Source organism: Ranitomeya imitator, chromosome 5 (assembly GCF_032444005.1).
Source record: "Ranitomeya imitator isolate aRanImi1 chromosome 5, aRanImi1.pri, whole genome shotgun sequence".
Taxonomy (NCBI): domain Eukaryota; kingdom Metazoa; phylum Chordata; class Amphibia; order Anura; family Dendrobatidae; genus Ranitomeya; species Ranitomeya imitator.
In genome coordinates this window covers 245,688,134-245,705,594 of record NC_091286.1, presented here as the reverse complement: position 1 = coordinate 245,705,594, position 17,461 = coordinate 245,688,134, and the positions used below count along the sequence as shown (strand labels likewise).

Below are 17,461 nucleotides of genomic sequence, written 5' to 3'. Positions count from 1 at the left end.
TCTACATTTATTGTCCTCTCATGTTACCTATTCCAGTGTTTCTGTAGATAGATGGCGTCTGATCATGAGGAAAGCATGGCTACACAACCCCAGCTCTCCTGCCAGGTCTGTTCTCCTAAACGCACTCCCCAACAACGAAACCGCGTCACCGAGAAGGAGAAGCCATGGAATTATGGAGATAAGATCGATAGACCGGTTAATAATATGCAAATGATGAAAAGAAACAGTTTCAAAACATCTTGATTTATTGAGCATCAGCGCCACACACAGGAAAGCCAAGCTCTTACACACCTTGGCTGCCATCAAGGAGGTTACTAATGGTTGCCTGGGGAATGTTCGGCCATGCTGAATGCACTTGGGCACCCAAATCAGAAAAAAAGTCTGGCAGCTCCCTTTGCAATTGCGGACCAATGACATCCCAGATGTGCTCAGTGGAAGACAAGTCCGGAGATGCTGCAGCCAATGGTCACACGTTTAGGCCATGCAGACTGCACACAGTAGCACAAGCAAAATACAAACTGACACCATCGTGTAGAAAAATGTAATTTTATCTTCCATGAAACCAACATTAAAGAAGCTCTCCACGAAGGTTTTTCTTCATTATATGTGTATCTGCATGTAGTGTGAGTATTAGTATACTCCTCTACAGCCGCACTCTCCGGGATCCAGCGCCGTTCTTCTCTGCTCATGAGTGACCTCACCGCTCTCCAGACTCTCTGGGTCACAGCTCTGCGTGATCTGAAAGTGACTTTTACAATGTAAGTAAATGGAGACTCAGAACAAGGCGGCATAGGCTTTCATTGTAAAAGAGACTAATGGATCATGCATAGGGTAATCTGGCTAGTTGTAACTGCGGTGACATCTCAGAGAAGCACGGTGCTGGACACCAAAGAAAGAGCCGACATGCAAGTAAATAATACACTCGCACTTCATTACATGCACATACACACATTTCATGAATAAAAAACAAATTAGCGGCAGTGCTTCTTTAATAGAATGCCAGTACGTGTATTTCTGCACGTGGCGCTTTTACTCAATACTGAGGAAATCGAGAGGTTTCGAAATTGTGGTTTCCAATTTTCATCATTTGCATAACACCACCATGTCTATCCATCCTGTAGTTTCCATAATTCCATATCTTCCATACCGATGCAATTTCAATGTTGAGGAGAGTAATTTCATCCTCCATTAAACAACAGTTCTGGAGCATCACCACACCTCGCTGCTACTCCTCGCTACTCCTCCATTATTCCTCCTCGCTACTCCTCCATTATTCCTCCTCGATACTCCTCCATTATTCCTCCTCAATACTCCTACATTATTTCTCCTCGCTATTCCTCCTCACTACTCCTCCATTATTCCTCCTCGATACTCCTCCATTATTCCTCCTCGCTACTCCTCCATTATTCCTCCTCAATACTCCTCCTCAATACTCCTACATTATTTCTCCTCGCTATTCCTCCTCGCTACTCCTCCATTATTCCTCCTCGCTACTCCTCCATTATTCCTCCTCGCTACTCCATTATTCCTCCTCAATACTCCTACATTATTTCTCCTCGCTATTCCTCCTCGCTACTCTATTATTCCTCCTCGCTACTCCTCCATTATTCCTCCTCGCTACTCCTCCATTATTCCTCCTCAATACTCCTACATTATTTCTCCTCGCTATTCCTCCTCGCTACTCCATTATTCCTCCTCGCTACTTCTCCATTATTCCTCCTCGCTACTCCTCCATTATTCCTCCTCGCTACTCCTCCATTATTCCTCCTTGCCACTCCTCCATTATTCTATTCCTCCATTATTCCTCCTTGCCACTCCTCCATTATTCTATTCCTCCATTATTCCTCCTCGCTACTCCTCCATTATTCCTCCTCGCTACTCCTCCATTATTCCTCCTCGCTACTCCTCCATTATTCCTCCTCGCTACTCCTCCATTATTCCTCCTCGCTACTCCTCCATTATTCCTCCTTGCCACTCCTCCATTATTCTATTCCTCCATTATTCCTCCTCGCTACTCCTCCATTATTCCTCCTTGCCACTCCTCCATTATTCTATTCCTCCATTATTCCTCCTTGCTACTCCTCTATAATTCCTCCTTGCTACTCCTCTATTATTCCTCCTTGCTATTCCCCTATTATTCCTCCTTGCTACTCCTCTATTGTTCCTCCTTGCTACTCCTCCATTGTTCCTCCTTGCTACTCCTCCATTGTTCCTCCTTGCTACTCCTCCATTGTTCCTCCTTGCTACTCCTCCATTGTTCCTCCTTGCTACTCCTCCATTGTTCCTCCTTGCTACTCCTCCATTGTTCCTCCTTGCTACTCCTCCATTGTTCCTCCTTGCTACTCCTCCATTGTTCCTCCTTGCTACTCCTCCATTGTTCCTCCTTGCTACTCCTCCATTGTTCCTCCTGGAAAGAAATAGACTCCTGGATGATCTCATTCTCCTTGTAAAGTCAGGTGAGAAAATGAATAGCGTGATTATGGATGAGTAAAAATATAGCGTCTCTCGTCCAGTCGATGTGTTCCATAACTACACTTATCTTAGAGATTAATATATCTACATGGAGAAATTCTAGACCCGTATTATGCAGTGTGGCTCTGTTCCCCTCACATTGTACATTAGAAATTGTAATTCTATGTATGTAATATATTAACATGTGCTGATGTTGGCCATCGGGCCGGCAGTGGCCATGATTTTACAGATTTTCAGGTACTTGAGGTAAATAAACACTCCTTTCTGGTCTGCGTAGAAGAGGTGTCAATTCAATTCTCCGGAGGTCATGCTTTTGTCTCCTGATCAGAAACAGCCATCTGTACTGCATATTACAAGTCTTTATAATGTCTGATTGTCATACCCAACTGACAATTTCTCGTCACTTGTTTTGTTATGTCAATAAAGCATTTTTAATGTTATAAAAATTAAATAATTCCCTAAATAATACGTCATGGTCGGCACACACTAGAGAATGTCAGTCTGCAGGGAACACAATATATGGACAAGGGGAATAGTGAAAAACAATTGTCAAATTCGGCATGCATTTCCAGTAGAGCTAATAGAGAAAGGGCACAAGGCAGAATATTAGAGGCCTTAGAATAAAGTATTTTATGGGAAACAAGTGTTCACTAGAATAAGGCCTGTGATAACATGTTAGACAGTCGTTCAATGCCGCAAACAGTGGAATATAAATGAGCCCTTACTCTATTGTCGAGCAGCTCTACCTCCATAACTCAAGATGCCTCAATTACATACAATGGGCCTCAATTATTATTAGTGTCTGGAAGCAAAATTGGCTTTGCAGCCCACACCAACCAATCACAGCACAGCTTACATTTCATAAACTGCTCTGGTAAAATGAAAGCTGAGCTGTGAATGGTTCCTTTGGGTAACAGGGACACTTAATAAATCTGCTCCAAAGTCCTACTGATAAATAATGCAGTAAAAACAATCATAAGGACATGTCGGAAAGCTATTTAACTACAGAATAGGACAAAAGTGGCGATCTAGGGGCATAAAGAGTATGGACAGAATCCCTTCAGGTCAATTCTAGAAGAATTGTGAGTGAGTGAAATGTAAATCAAACACATATATACCCATACAAAGAGCGACTGTCTTATTCTAGCATCAGAAGAATATGAAGTGCTCTGCTTAGTTACCCCATGTTATACAACCACATACTGGCCATATACACAGATAAAAAATTAAAAATTGTTCCCCCATTTCATTGGTTCTATATTTTTCTAGGCTGAAAAAGAACATACAGACGTGAAAACTAGATGCAAGTGGCAGCCATAATAGTGTTACACACCTCTTCCCCTGCTTTCTCATTCAGGTCAGGGTCAGAAAAAGAGCCCAATGGATTCGTCTTAGGCTCCAGGTAGCAAAGAGACAGAGCAAGAGGGAGGGAAAGGAGCAATGAAAATGGGACAGACTGAGAGGCTGAAAGGAGCAGCACAAATATGAGGACGAGGGATGGGATGAAGGACGGAGAGGTAAGAGGAACGTAGCGCTGCAGATTAGATGGCAGGAAAGACACACAAACTTCTGGGAGACTGGGGAAGCTAATGTATCCATCCTCATCAAGCAAGGAAGGGAACTTCAGAGAGAAGATTTTGCAAAAGCTGAATGAAAAGAAGCCACATTCCACGGCCTTGTATTTTACGGACAGATGGCTATTGTAAACGGCTAGTGGAGGAAAATGGCTGCCTGCATCAGTGGTAGAGTCCAGGATTTTTGATAGCAAATCATTGTGAATTGGGGTCACTTCCTTGGTAGTACAGTCCTTAATATGTATGCCATCATCACTAGAGGATAATTCATGCTGTTCCTCCACTGTGTCATCATCATCATCATCATCATCATCTGAAATATCTGAAGGCAAGTCCATCTCCGGGATGGATGGCAGGTTGGCGGAGATGGCATGACTGCAGTGGATGGGTGACTGTGATAATGGGTGACTGAGCTAATCCAACAACACCAGCAGCAAGCAGGTGGATATGGGTGTGTATTCAAATGCAATCGTGTAGAAAACAAAACGTGAAAAAAATGTGTACGCAATAGGAACAGAGAAAGAAAAAAACAATAGAAAAATGTTAGTAACAAGTTTATATAGATACAGTACTCTGCAATCAGAAAACAATTCTCCCCACTGAGTAACGGGACAGTGTATATACATGCCACAACCTATACTGCGTGCGTGCGCCAGCAGACTCCTAGGACCCTGTGTATTCAGGGCTGGAGAAAATAGCTACCTGAAAACAATGATGGCTATTATCTGAGCATACAGTGTAATTAGCATGCGAGAGCCACAGGATTACAACACATTGATGCAGGCAGGAGCGGGGAGGGCAGGATCAGATTTTTAGAAGAAATGGATACAGCTGCCATACTATATATGTTCTGAACCTTTAATGTTAAATGTACTGGAAAGATTTCACTACTTGGTAAGAGGCAAGGGAAATGCTGAGATAATGGACAGGTAATCATGTCATCGGAGGGGACCCCTAAAGGCACGGACAGCATGTGTTCAGACAGCTTTTACGCAAGGCGGCAGCATTGTCACTTGCAGTAGAAATCCACAACTGAATGTTTTCGGAGATCGCCTTCAGATCTGGTTACCATTGCACAGTTATTGCGGGTTTTGTGCAGGAGTGGAATAACTCATGACAAAATGAGCACTCAGTCATTAGTGAAGTTCAACTTGAAAACATTTAGAAAAACGTGTAAAATGTCTATGTCTGAGTGTGCCAGTAATCCTATTACTGCAGAATAACTAGCTAGCTTTACTAAGTAAAACATTTATTGTATGCATCTCTGCAGTTCTACAACAATGATTGTGTACAATGTATACAGCCATAGCAAACAGGCGCAAGAAGCAGAAGTTACCAGCCAGCGCCCATGGCACAGACACCCAGCGCCCATGGCACAGACACCCAGCCCCCAAACTTATTAAGCAGGTCTGTGTTACCCTTACCTTGGTGTCGTTCGTGAATACTGATGGAGCACCGGGTGCAGATATTCCATCCTGAGCTTCGCGAGTTGTAGCCAATAATCCGGACATTAAACCGTCCACGCCGCTGTCTCCGGCAGAAACCGATGCATCCCTCAGAAGGCTCTGATCTGTGATGCTTCCAATCGGAGCTGGGAAAAGGCAGAATATACATCACCAATAAAACTATGGTATACTGGAAAGAGGGCTTGGCAGAAGTTTTGTAGGTATTATGTCCATAATTGGCTCAGTTTCCAGAAATTGCGGAGGTCACAAACGACAAAAAAAGTTATGAAGTGCATATCAAAAAACAGATTACATAAATCACATAAAAGTGTGCTTTGTTGGTTTTTTCTCTTTTTTTTTTAAATTATATACAGTGCAACTACCCCATCTGGAACAAAAAAAACTACTTTCTTTATCATTAAAGTCATAATGTTGGTGTGGTATGCTGTTTTGTAATTGATCTAAATTTATTGAAGTAATACAATCACAAGGCACTGAATATTCCAAGTTCGCAAAACTCAAAAATAAAATAAATGCGGTAGTATCAACAAAGACTACCAGGAATCAATGTTCTAACAGTAAAACCATCAGGGTATTCCAAGACAGAAGCGCACGCTCTGCACTAATCGAGGCATAGTACGGCCTTGACACGGGTTGCAATACCATGCAGTATTTGGCTTTACCCACCATAACAATTCATCACCAATCCTATCACAGGTGCCTGGAATGGGCTCCATTTGTCCTTCCTATAATGAATGGAGAGCATGTATGATCATTGCTCCATAGCGACGTACTAGGGATCAGTAGGGGGTCAGATCCCCAGCAAACTGTCACTTATCCTGTTGATCGGTGATAAATTGCTATGGTGAGCCCACCCCTTTAAGTGACTGCTCTGCTATGACAGAGTAAGTGACATAGAAGCTGAGCTCCTGTACATCTCAGTCTCGATTTTGTCATTAAACTGATCCTTCTATTCTGCAAGCTCCTTAAAATGGTTGATGTCCAAAAGAACCCCACAAATGTGTACTGGCCTGAGGAGGATAACAGGTCCCCAACCCTTCCCCTTTCTCTCCAAATCTCACCCCAATTGCTTCAACAGCATTCTCCTGCAAGTATCGGACTCCGAGCCAGAAGTAGCCTAGAAATAGGGATTTTTGTGTGCTCACCGTAAAATCCTTCTCTCCGAGCCAATCATTGGGGACACAGACCATGGGGTGTATGCTACTGCCACTAGGAGGCTGACACTAAGTGATACAAAGAAAGTTAGCTCCTCTCCTGCAGTATACACCCTCCTGCTGGCTCTCAGCTAACCAGTTCGGTGCAAAAGCAGTAGGAGATCAATAACAATATATGAGCGTATAGCACGTCACATTATATATATGAGAGTATAGCATGTCAAATTATAAAACAAGCACAAGCTAATAATTGGGTGGGAGCTGTGTCCCCCAATGATTGGCTCGGAGAAAAGGATTTTACGGGGAGTACACAAAAATCCCTATTTCTCCTACGCCTCATTGGGGGACACAGACCGTGGGACGCCCCAAAGCAGTCCCTGGGTGGGGGCAACATCAGATCAGGCCCTGTGTAACCGCTACTTACAAGTGCGATACCGCAGCCTGGAGAGTCCACCTGCCCAGACTTACATCTGTGAAAGTCTGGGAATCATAGTGCTTCAAGAATGCATGCGGACTGGACAAACCCGCAAGCTTGCAGTCGTGCTGTGCAGACGCCTGGTGCCTAGAATCCAATAAACCTCGATAGACAGGGAGCTAGGCTGACATCTAACACGGAAGGATTCCTGGATGGTGTAACAAATCCACCAAGCTAACATGGCCAAAGAAACGGCTAAACCCTTCCCGCAACCATCAGGAAGCAGTCCTCTTACAGTGAGGTAGCCCAAATAAAAAGTGTCCAACCTTCGGAAGGATGCAGTCCTCAAGACATACCTACTCAGAGCACTCACCACGTCCAGAATATGGGGAACCCATTCCATTATGTGGACTGGTGCCGAAAGAGATGAGGGAAGAACGATGCCCTCATAACTGTGGGAATACAATACCACCTTGGTAACAAGGGATGGGGATTACCAGTAGACAACCTTGCCTTGATGGTAATAAGGGAAAAAGGTCTGAAAGAACAGAGCGGCTAGCTCCGAAGGCTCGTCAGGATGACGAGATCGCAGAGAAAAAAGGGCGATGTTCCCAGATAGTAAAGACTGTCTGGATCAAAATGAGTCTACTGTAAGACTCCCAGGATCATTAAGGTCCGAAAGATCTAACGGTATGCGATAGGGAAGAACCACATGTGAAGACTCCCTGCGAGGTCCATATTTGCAGTTTTGTTGCAATAAGACGGAAAAATACTAGTTCAGCAAACGAGAAAAAACCTGACATGGTCATTGCGGATCTCCCAGGATCACTGGGGCCCTTCCTGCTTCTGAAAAGATCTCGGAAGTAGTGGAAGAGGGGTGAAGTAAACTGGTACCATGGAAGAACCAGAACATGCATTGCGATGGCTTTTGGACCTGGAGGCTGAACCATGAACTTAGAGTACATTGGCGTTCAGTCTGGATGCCATCGGACCTACATCTGGAGTGCTCCACAGAAGACGGATCTGATGGAATACTTCCAGGTGAAGTTCCAACTCACATGAGGCGGGACTCTGACGGCGTCCGCCGCCCAGAATTCTACACCTGAGATGTGTAGTGCCGAGATCACCAAATAATAGATCGTGGCCCAACAGAGAATGTGAGGTACCTCGGCCATGACGCCTGACCGTGGGTACCTGCTAGATGATTGACGTATGGCACAGACGTGGGATTGTCCGATTGAATCGGATGGGGTGACCCGCCAAAAGGCAGTGGACCTGCTATAGAACTAGCTGTACCGTTCGGATCCCCAGAACAATGATCAGGAGGAGAGGACTGGCTTTGGTAGTTACTAATAACCGGGAGAAAGGATCTTCCCTGGATGAGGAAGGAGCTTAGAGACTACCCTCTGAAAGCCTGATTGACTTGCAGAAAACGAGAGGAGCGAAGGAAACCACTTCCATTGTCGTCACCAATTTTCCTCAGAACACTCCTAGCAAATCGAATGGAATGAGGGGGATGAGTGAACAAGTGCGCGAGCTCCCTATTGAAGGGCCACGGCCTTGTCTCAAGGGAGAATCACCAAACTTCTGGAAGATTCCAGGATCATCCTCAAAAAGGATATTTGCTGGGCTGGAAATGAGGAAAAAACTTGTGTAAGTTTAGCTGCCAGCCCAGGAGAGAGAGGGTATCGCAAGAGATATAGACGACTCAGCGCCGGGCTGAAGGAGCGGCTAGAAAGTCGACCAGATAGGGCAGGACGACCACGCCTCTAGGGTGCAAGAGGAACATGACAGCCCCATAACCCCTGCGAACACTCTGGGTGCGGTAGCAAGGCCGAAGGACAAGGTCGTGATTTGAAAATGCTGTTCGCGAAAGGGAAAGAAAAGGAATATTGAAGAGGGAAAAACATAGGAATGTGAAGGTAAGCATCCTGAATGTCGGTGGATGCAAGAAACTCCACCTTTTTCCGTTGAAGTAATGGCTGAGCGGGGGAACTCCATCCGAAGAAGGGGGACCTTGTCAAGCTTGGTAGAAGTTTGGGGTTCAGGGTCGGTCTTACTTTTCGGTCCCCATTTTAGAACCAAGATCTCTTAGATCTAGACCTTCCTGGACAACTGATCCACTGCTGGTTGGTTCTATAGGAAATCAAAATAGTTAAGGTCTCTGACTAAGAGACCATTGCAACACATGTGGCAGCTAAGGGAGGGTAGAGTGCTGAACTGGAGGCCGCAAGACGGAACGAACTAGATTTGCTATCTGACAGTCAGTTGTATTTTTAATTGATGACCCATCGGGTAGGGATACTGGTAGGTATACCACAGAAGATTCTACCCGGTTAATATGCCAAGTGGCAGAATGCGCAGCTGCATGCAGAAGGAGGAAAAACCATCTCTTACTATCGCCGCTCTCTTTTGACTGTGCGGAATTAAAATGATGAACCCTCGATCCACCATCCTCTTAACAGGGAAGTGGAGAGGGATCGTCCACCATCTTGCATCATCTGCTAAATAGTGGGGATGCAGAGGGGGGGTGTTCGGACGCCAAAAAGGGAGCCTCTGTACATCCACAGAGTTAAGGTCCCCGGGTGGACAGGGCTGGTTGTCCGTCGTTAGGCCTAGCTGCAGAAGAGGATACATGGAGGCGACACTCCATGTGCTCGTCTATTGCTGGTGTGGGGAGATCGGTGTCCTTTAAAAGGACCCGTCGCCCTCAAGAATCAGACCAGGAATGGCATCTCACATCTTAGGTGGGAATATGTGGAGGGAACTACCCGCGTGTTTGCATATTGGCTGAAAAAAGGATACCACGCTTGCAGAGGTTTCTGTCCAGTGGATCGCTTATCCGGACGCTCCCTGTGAGGGTGAATGGCAGATGCTCTGCGATGGAGTTTAGTTTCCTCATGAGGGACACTGCGTGATCTAGAGTAGAACTGATGTCCTCGTCAATCTACAGAGATTGGTTAATGACATAAATAGGCAAATCCATCCTTTTCTGAAGTTCTGGTGAGTCCAGAACGAAGGCAATATCCGTTCCATATTCAGAGACTTGTTCTCAGCAAATCATTGGTGAGGGATCAGGAAATGAAACTTTTGTTTTCTAGGCGCGTGTACGTTTCTAGAATACTTGTGGCCCCTGCTAGCCTGAAGGAAAGAGACCATCTATATTGGTCCTGCGAGCACGCCGAGCCACAGAGGGTTCACGGAGGGATTCAATCTCTTGTCAGAGAATCCATGGGTTGCGGCAGTTGACGAAACCCACTCAGGGAACTAGGTACTCTGGGATAAGCTGGGATTGGCAGCGGAGGGCTCCTGAGCTCATTTAGGGTGACTGGCTTCAGACTGGTCATATGCCCTTAAGACCAGGGAATGCTGGTCATGTGCCCTTAAGACCAAGGAATGCTGGTCATGTGCCCTTAAGACCAGGGAATGCTGGTCATGTGCCCTTAAGACCAGGGATTCAAGCTTCAGGAGGCTAATTTGCATATTCCAGGTGCCTTCTGGGAGAAGCGAAGTCTCCCTAAGCTAGAAGATCGTTGGGTACAGCCGGGACCAGCTGCTTCGAAAGCATCACCAAACCAGGGATTCAAGCTTCAGGAGGCTAATTTGCATATTCCAGGTGCCTTCTGGGAGAAGCGAAGTCTCCCTAAGCTAGAAGATCGTTGGGTACAGCCGGGACCAGCTGCTTCGAAAGCATCACCAAACCAGGGATTCAAGCTTCAGGAGGCTAATTTGCATATTCCAGGTGCCTTCTGGGAGAAGCGAAGTCTCCCTAAGCTAGAAGATCGTTGGGTACAGCCGGGACCAGCTGCTTCGAAAGCATCACCAAACCAGGGATTCAAGCTTCAGGAGGCTAATTTGCATATTCCAGGTGCCTTCTGGGAGAAGCGAAGTCTCCCTAAGCTAGAAGATCGTTGGGTACAGCCGGGACCAGCTGCTTCGAAAGCATCACCAAACCAGGGATTCAAGCTTCAGGAGGCTAATTTGCATATTCCAGGTGCCTTCTGGGAGAAGCGAAGTCTCCCTAAGCTAGAAGATCGTTGGGTACAGCCGGGACCAGCTGCTTCGAAAGCATCACCAAACCAGGGATTCAAGCTTCAGGAGGCTAATTTGCATATTCCAGGTGCCTTCTGGGAGAAGCGAAGTCTCCCTAAGCTAGAAGATCGTTGGGTACAGCCGGGACCAGCTGCTTCGAAAGCATCACCAAACCAGGGATTCAAGCTTCAGGAGGCTAATTTGCATATTCCAGGTGCCTTCTGGGAGAAGCGAAGTCTCCCTAAGCTAGAAGATCGTTGGGTACAGCCGGGACCAGCTGCTTCGAAAGCATCACCAAACCAGGGATTCAAGCTTCAGGAGGCTAATTTGCATATTCCAGGTGCCTTCTGGGAGAAGCGAAGTCTCCCTAAGCTAGAAGATCGTTGGGTACAGCCGGGACCAGCTGCTTCGAAAGCATCACCAAACCAGGGATTCAAGCTTCAGGAGGCTAATTTGCATATTCCAGGTGCCTTCTGGGAGAAGCGAAGTCTCCCTAAGCTAGAAGATCGTTGGGTACAGCCGGGACCAGCTGCTTCGAAAGCATCACCAAACCAGGGATTCAAGCTTCAGGAGGCTAATTTGCATATTCCAGGTGCCTTCTGGGAGAAGCGAAGTCTCCCTAAGCTAGAAGATCGTTGGGTACAGCCGGGACCAGCTGCTTCGAAAGCATCACCAAACCAGGGATTCAAGCTTCAGGAGGCTAATTTGCATATTCCAGGTGCCTTCTGGGAGAAGCGAAGTCTCCCTAAGCTAGAAGATCGTTGGGTACAGCCGGGACCAGCTGCTTCGAAAGCATCACCAAACCAGGGATTCAAGCTTCAGGAGGCTAATTTGCATATTCCAGGTGCCTTCTGGGAGAAGCGAAGTCTCCCTAAGCTAGAAGATCGTTGGGTACAGCCGGGACCAGCTGCTTCGAAAGCATCACCAAACCAGGGATTCAAGCTTCAGGAGGCTAATTTGCATATTCCAGGTGCCTTCTGGGAGAAGCGAAGTCTCCCTAAGCTAGAAGATCGTTGGGTACAGCCGGGACCAGCTGCTTCGAAAGCATCACCAAACCAGGGATTCAAGCTTCAGGAGGCTAATTTGCATATTCCAGGTGCCTTCTGGGAGAAGCGAAGTCTCCCTAAGCTAGAAGATCGTTGGGTACAGCCGGGACCAGCTGCTTCGAAAGCATCACCAAACCAGGGATTCAAGCTTCAGGAGGCTAATTTGCATATTCCAGGTGCCTTCTGGGAGAAGCGAAGTCTCCCTAAGCTAGAAGATCGTTGGGTACAGCCGGGACCAGCTGCTTCGAAAGCATCACCAAACCAGGGATTCAAGCTTCAGGAGGCTAATTTGCATATTCCAGGTGCCTTCTGGGAGAAGCGAAGTCTCCCTAAGCTAGAAGATCGTTGGGTACAGCCGGGACCAGCTGCTTCGAAAGCATCACCAAACCAGGGATTCAAGCTTCAGGAGGCTAATTTGCATATTCCAGGTGCCTTCTGGGAGAAGCGAAGTCTCCCTAAGCTAGAAGATCGTTGGGTACAGCCGGGACCAGCTGCTTCGAAAGCATCACCAAACCAGGGATTCAAGCTTCAGGAGGCTAATTTGCATATTCCAGGTGCCTTCTGGGAGAAGCGAAGTCTCCCTAAGCTAGAAGATCGTTGGGTACAGCCGGGACCAGCTGCTTCGAAAGCATCACCAAACCAGGGATTCAAGCTTCAGGAGGCTAATTTGCATATTCCAGGTGCCTTCTGGGAGAAGCGAAGTCTCCCTAAGCTAGAAGATCGTTGGGTACAGCCGGGACCAGCTGCTTCGAAAGCATCACCAAACCAGGGATTCAAGCTTCAGGAGGCTAATTTGCATATTCCAGGTGCCTTCTGGGAGAAGCGAAGTCTCCCTAAGCTAGAAGATCGTTGGGTACAGCCGGGACCAGCTGCTTCGAAAGCATCACCAAACCAGGGATTCAAGCTTCAGGAGGCTAATTTGCATATTCCAGGTGCCTTCTGGGAGAAGCGAAGTCTCCCTAAGCTAGAAGATCGTTGGGTACAGCCGGGACCAGCTGCTTCGAAAGCATCACCAAACCAGGGATTCAAGCTTCAGGAGGCTAATTTGCATATTCCAGGTGCCTTCTGGGAGAAGCGAAGTCTCCCTAAGCTAGAAGATCGTTGGGTACAGCCGGGACCAGCTGCTTCGAAAGCATCACCAAACCAGGGATTCAAGCTTCAGGAGGCTAATTTGCATATTCCAGGTGCCTTCTGGGAGAAGCGAAGTCTCCCTAAGCTAGAAGATCGTTGGGTACAGCCGGGACCAGCTGCTTCGAAAGCATCACCAAACCAGGGATTCAAGCTTCAGGAGGCTAATTTGCATATTCCAGGTGCCTTCTGGGAGAAGCGAAGTCTCCCTAAGCTAGAAGATCGTTGGGTACAGCCGGGACCAGCTGCTTCGAAAGCATCACCAAACCAGGGATTCAAGCTTCAGGAGGCTAATTTGCATATTCCAGGTGCCTTCTGGGAGAAGCGAAGTCTCCCTAAGCTAGAAGATCGTTGGGTACAGCCGGGACCAGCTGCTTCGAAAGCATCACCAAACCAGGGATTCAAGCTTCAGGAGGCTAATTTGCATATTCCAGGTGCCTTCTGGGAGAAGCGAAGTCTCCCTAAGCTAGAAGATCGTTGGGTACAGCCGGGACCAGCTGCTTCGAAAGCATCACCAAACCAGGGATTCAAGCTTCAGGAGGCTAATTTGCATATTCCAGGTGCCTTCTGGGAGAAGCGAAGTCTCCCTAAGCTAGAAGATCGTTGGGTACAGCCGGGACCAGCTGCTTCGAAAGCATCACCAAACCAGGGATTCAAGCTTCAGGAGGCTAATTTGCATATTCCAGGTGCCTTCTGGGAGAAGCGAAGTCTCCCTAAGCTAGAAGATCGTTGGGTACAGCCGGGACCAGCTGCTTCGAAAGCATCACCAAACCAGGGATTCAAGCTTCAGGAGGCTAATTTGCATATTCCAGGTGCCTTCTGGGAGAAGCGAAGTCTCCCTAAGCTAGAAGATCGTTGGGTACAGCCGGGACCAGCTGCTTCGAAAGCATCACCAAACCAGGGATTCAAGCTTCAGGAGGCTAATTTGCATATTCCAGGTGCCTTCTGGGAGAAGCGAAGTCTCCCTAAGCTAGAAGATCGTTGGGTACAGCCGGGACCAGCTGCTTCGAAAGCATCACCAAACCAGGGATTCAAGCTTCAGGAGGCTAATTTGCATATTCCAGGTGCCTTCTGGGAGAAGCGAAGTCTCCCTAAGCTAGAAGATCGTTGGGTACAGCCGGGACCAGCTGCTTCGAAAGCATCACCAAACCAGGGATTCAAGCTTCAGGAGGCTAATTTGCATATTCCAGGTGCCTTCTGGGAGAAGCGAAGTCTCCCTAAGCTAGAAGATCGTTGGGTACAGCCGGGACCAGCTGCTTCGAAAGCATCACCAAACCAGGGATTCAAGCTTCAGGAGGCTAATTTGCATATTCCAGGTGCCTTCTGGGAGAAGCGAAGTCTCCCTAAGCTAGAAGATCGTTGGGTACAGCCGGGACCAGCTGCTTCGAAAGCATCACCAAACCAGGGATTCAAGCTTCAGGAGGCTAATTTGCATATTCCAGGTGCCTTCTGGGAGAAGCGAAGTCTCCCTAAGCTAGAAGATCGTTGGGTACAGCCGGGACCAGCTGCTTCGAAAGCATCACCAAACCAGGGATTCAAGCTTCAGGAGGCTAATTTGCATATTCCAGGTGCCTTCTGGGAGAAGCGAAGTCTCCCTAAGCTAGAAGATCGTTGGGTACAGCCGGGACCAGCTGCTTCGAAAGCATCACCAAACCAGGGATTCAAGCTTCAGGAGGCTAATTTGCATATTCCAGGTGCCTTCTGGGAGAAGCGAAGTCTCCCTAAGCTAGAAGATCGTTGGGTACAGCCGGGACCAGCTGCTTCGAAAGCATCACCAAACCAGGGATTCAAGCTTCAGGAGGCTAATTTGCATATTCCAGGTGCCTTCTGGGAGAAGCGAAGTCTCCCTAAGCTAGAAGATCGTTGGGTACAGCCGGGACCAGCTGCTTCGAAAGCATCACCAAACCAGGGATTCAAGCTTCAGGAGGCTAATTTGCATATTCCAGGTGCCTTCTGGGAGAAGCGAAGTCTCCCTAAGCTAGAAGATCGTTGGGTACAGCCGGGACCAGCTGCTTCGAAAGCATCACCAAACCAGGGATTCAAGCTTCAGGAGGCTAATTTGCATATTCCAGGTGCCTTCTGGGAGAAGCGAAGTCTCCCTAAGCTAGAAGATCGTTGGGTACAGCCGGGACCAGCTGCTTCGAAAGCATCACCAAACCAGGGATTCAAGCTTCAGGAGGCTAATTTGCATATTCCAGGTGCCTTCTGGGAGAAGCGAAGTCTCCCTAAGCTAGAAGATCGTTGGGTACAGCCGGGACCAGCTGCTTCGAAAGCATCACCAAACCAGGGATTCAAGCTTCAGGAGGCTAATTTGCATATTCCAGGTGCCTTCTGGGAGAAGCGAAGTCTCCCTAAGCTAGAAGATCGTTGGGTACAGCCGGGACCAGCTGCTTCGAAAGCATCACCAAACCAGGGATTCAAGCTTCAGGAGGCTAATTTGCATATTCCAGGTGCCTTCTGGGAGAAGCGAAGTCTCCCTAAGCTAGAAGATCGTTGGGTACAGCCGGGACCAGCTGCTTCGAAAGCATCACCAAACCAGGGATTCAAGCTTCAGGAGGCTAATTTGCATATTCCAGGTGCCTTCTGGGAGAAGCGAAGTCTCCCTAAGCTAGAAGATCGTTGGGTACAGCCGGGACCAGCTGCTTCGAAAGCATCACCAAACCAGGGATTCAAGCTTCAGGAGGCTAATTTGCATATTCCAGGTGCCTTCTGGGAGAAGCGAAGTCTCCCTAAGCTAGAAGATCGTTGGGTACAGCCGGGACCAGCTGCTTCGAAAGCATCACCAAACCAGGGATTCAAGCTTCAGGAGGCTAATTTGCATATTCCAGGTGCCTTCTGGGAGAAGCGAAGTCTCCCTAAGCTAGAAGATCGTTGGGTACAGCCGGGACCAGCTGCTTCGAAAGCATCACCAAACCAGGGATTCAAGCTTCAGGAGGCTAATTTGCATATTCCAGGTGCCTTCTGGGAGAAGCGAAGTCTCCCTAAGCTAGAAGATCGTTGGGTACAGCCGGGACCAGCTGCTTCGAAAGCATCACCAAACCAGGGATTCAAGCTTCAGGAGGCTAATTTGCATATTCCAGGTGCCTTCTGGGAGAAGCGAAGTCTCCCTAAGCTAGAAGATCGTTGGGTACAGCCGGGACCAGCTGCTTCGAAAGCATCACCAAACCAGGGATTCAAGCTTCAGGAGGCTAATTTGCATATTCCAGGTGCCTTCTGGGAGAAGCGAAGTCTCCCTAAGCTAGAAGATCGTTGGGTACAGCCGGGACCAGCTGCTTCGAAAGCATCACCAAACCAGGGATTCAAGCTTCAGGAGGCTAATTTGCATATTCCAGGTGCCTTCTGGGAGAAGCGAAGTCTCCCTAAGCTAGAAGATCGTTGGGTACAGCCGGGACCAGCTGCTTCGAAAGCATCACCAAACCAGGGATTCAAGCTTCAGGAGGCTAATTTGCATATTCCAGGTGCCTTCTGGGAGAAGCGAAGTCTCCCTAAGCTAGAAGATCGTTGGGTACAGCCGGGACCAGCTGCTTCGAAAGCATCACCAAACCAGGGATTCAAGCTTCAGGAGGCTAATTTGCATATTCCAGGTGCCTTCTGGGAGAAGCGAAGTCTCCCTAAGCTAGAAGATCGTTGGGTACAGCCGGGACCAGCTGCTTCGAAAGCATCACCAAACCAGGGATTCAAGCTTCAGGAGGCTAATTTGCATATTCCAGGTGCCTTCTGGGAGAAGCGAAGTCTCCCTAAGCTAGAAGATCGTTGGGTACAGCCGGGACCAGCTGCTTCGAAAGCATCACCAAACCAGGGATTCAAGCTTCAGGAGGCTAATTTGCATATTCCAGGTGCCTTCTGGGAGAAGCGAAGTCTCCCTAAGCTAGAAGATCGTTGGGTACAGCCGGGACCAGCTGCTTCGAAAGCATCACCAAACCAGGGATTCAAGCTTCAGGAGGCTAATTTGCATATTCCAGGTGCCTTCTGGGAGAAGCGAAGTCTCCCTAAGCTAGAAGATCGTTGGGTACAGCCGGGACCAGCTGCTTCGAAAGCATCACCAAACCAGGGATTCAAGCTTCAGGAGGCTAATTTGCATATTCCAGGTGCCTTCTGGGAGAAGCGAAGTCTCCCTAAGCTAGAAGATCGTTGGGTACAGCCGGGACCAGCTGCTTCGAAAGCATCACCAAAC

The 17,461-nt window shown here is 47.8% G+C and overlaps 1 protein-coding gene across 24 annotated transcripts in view; it reads right to left on the bottom strand.

Moving 5' to 3' along the window:
* EPB41L2 (erythrocyte membrane protein band 4.1 like 2) overlaps positions 1-17,461 on the bottom strand; it is a 224,698-nt gene that overhangs the window by 45,388 nt on the left and 161,849 nt on the right. For 14 of the 24 annotated variants that reach the window (XM_069726031.1, XM_069726020.1, XM_069726029.1 and 11 more), the window contains 2 exons: positions 5,471-5,637; positions 3,806-4,459 (listed from right to left, as the gene is read on the bottom strand). In XM_069726031.1, the coding sequence (XP_069582132.1) occupies positions 3,806-4,459; positions 5,471-5,637 (821 nt within the window). The remainder of the gene's footprint in view (positions 1-3,805; positions 4,460-5,470; positions 5,638-17,461) is intronic. The other 10 variants (XM_069726033.1, XM_069726035.1, XM_069726044.1 and 7 more) reach the window with 1 other exon arrangement.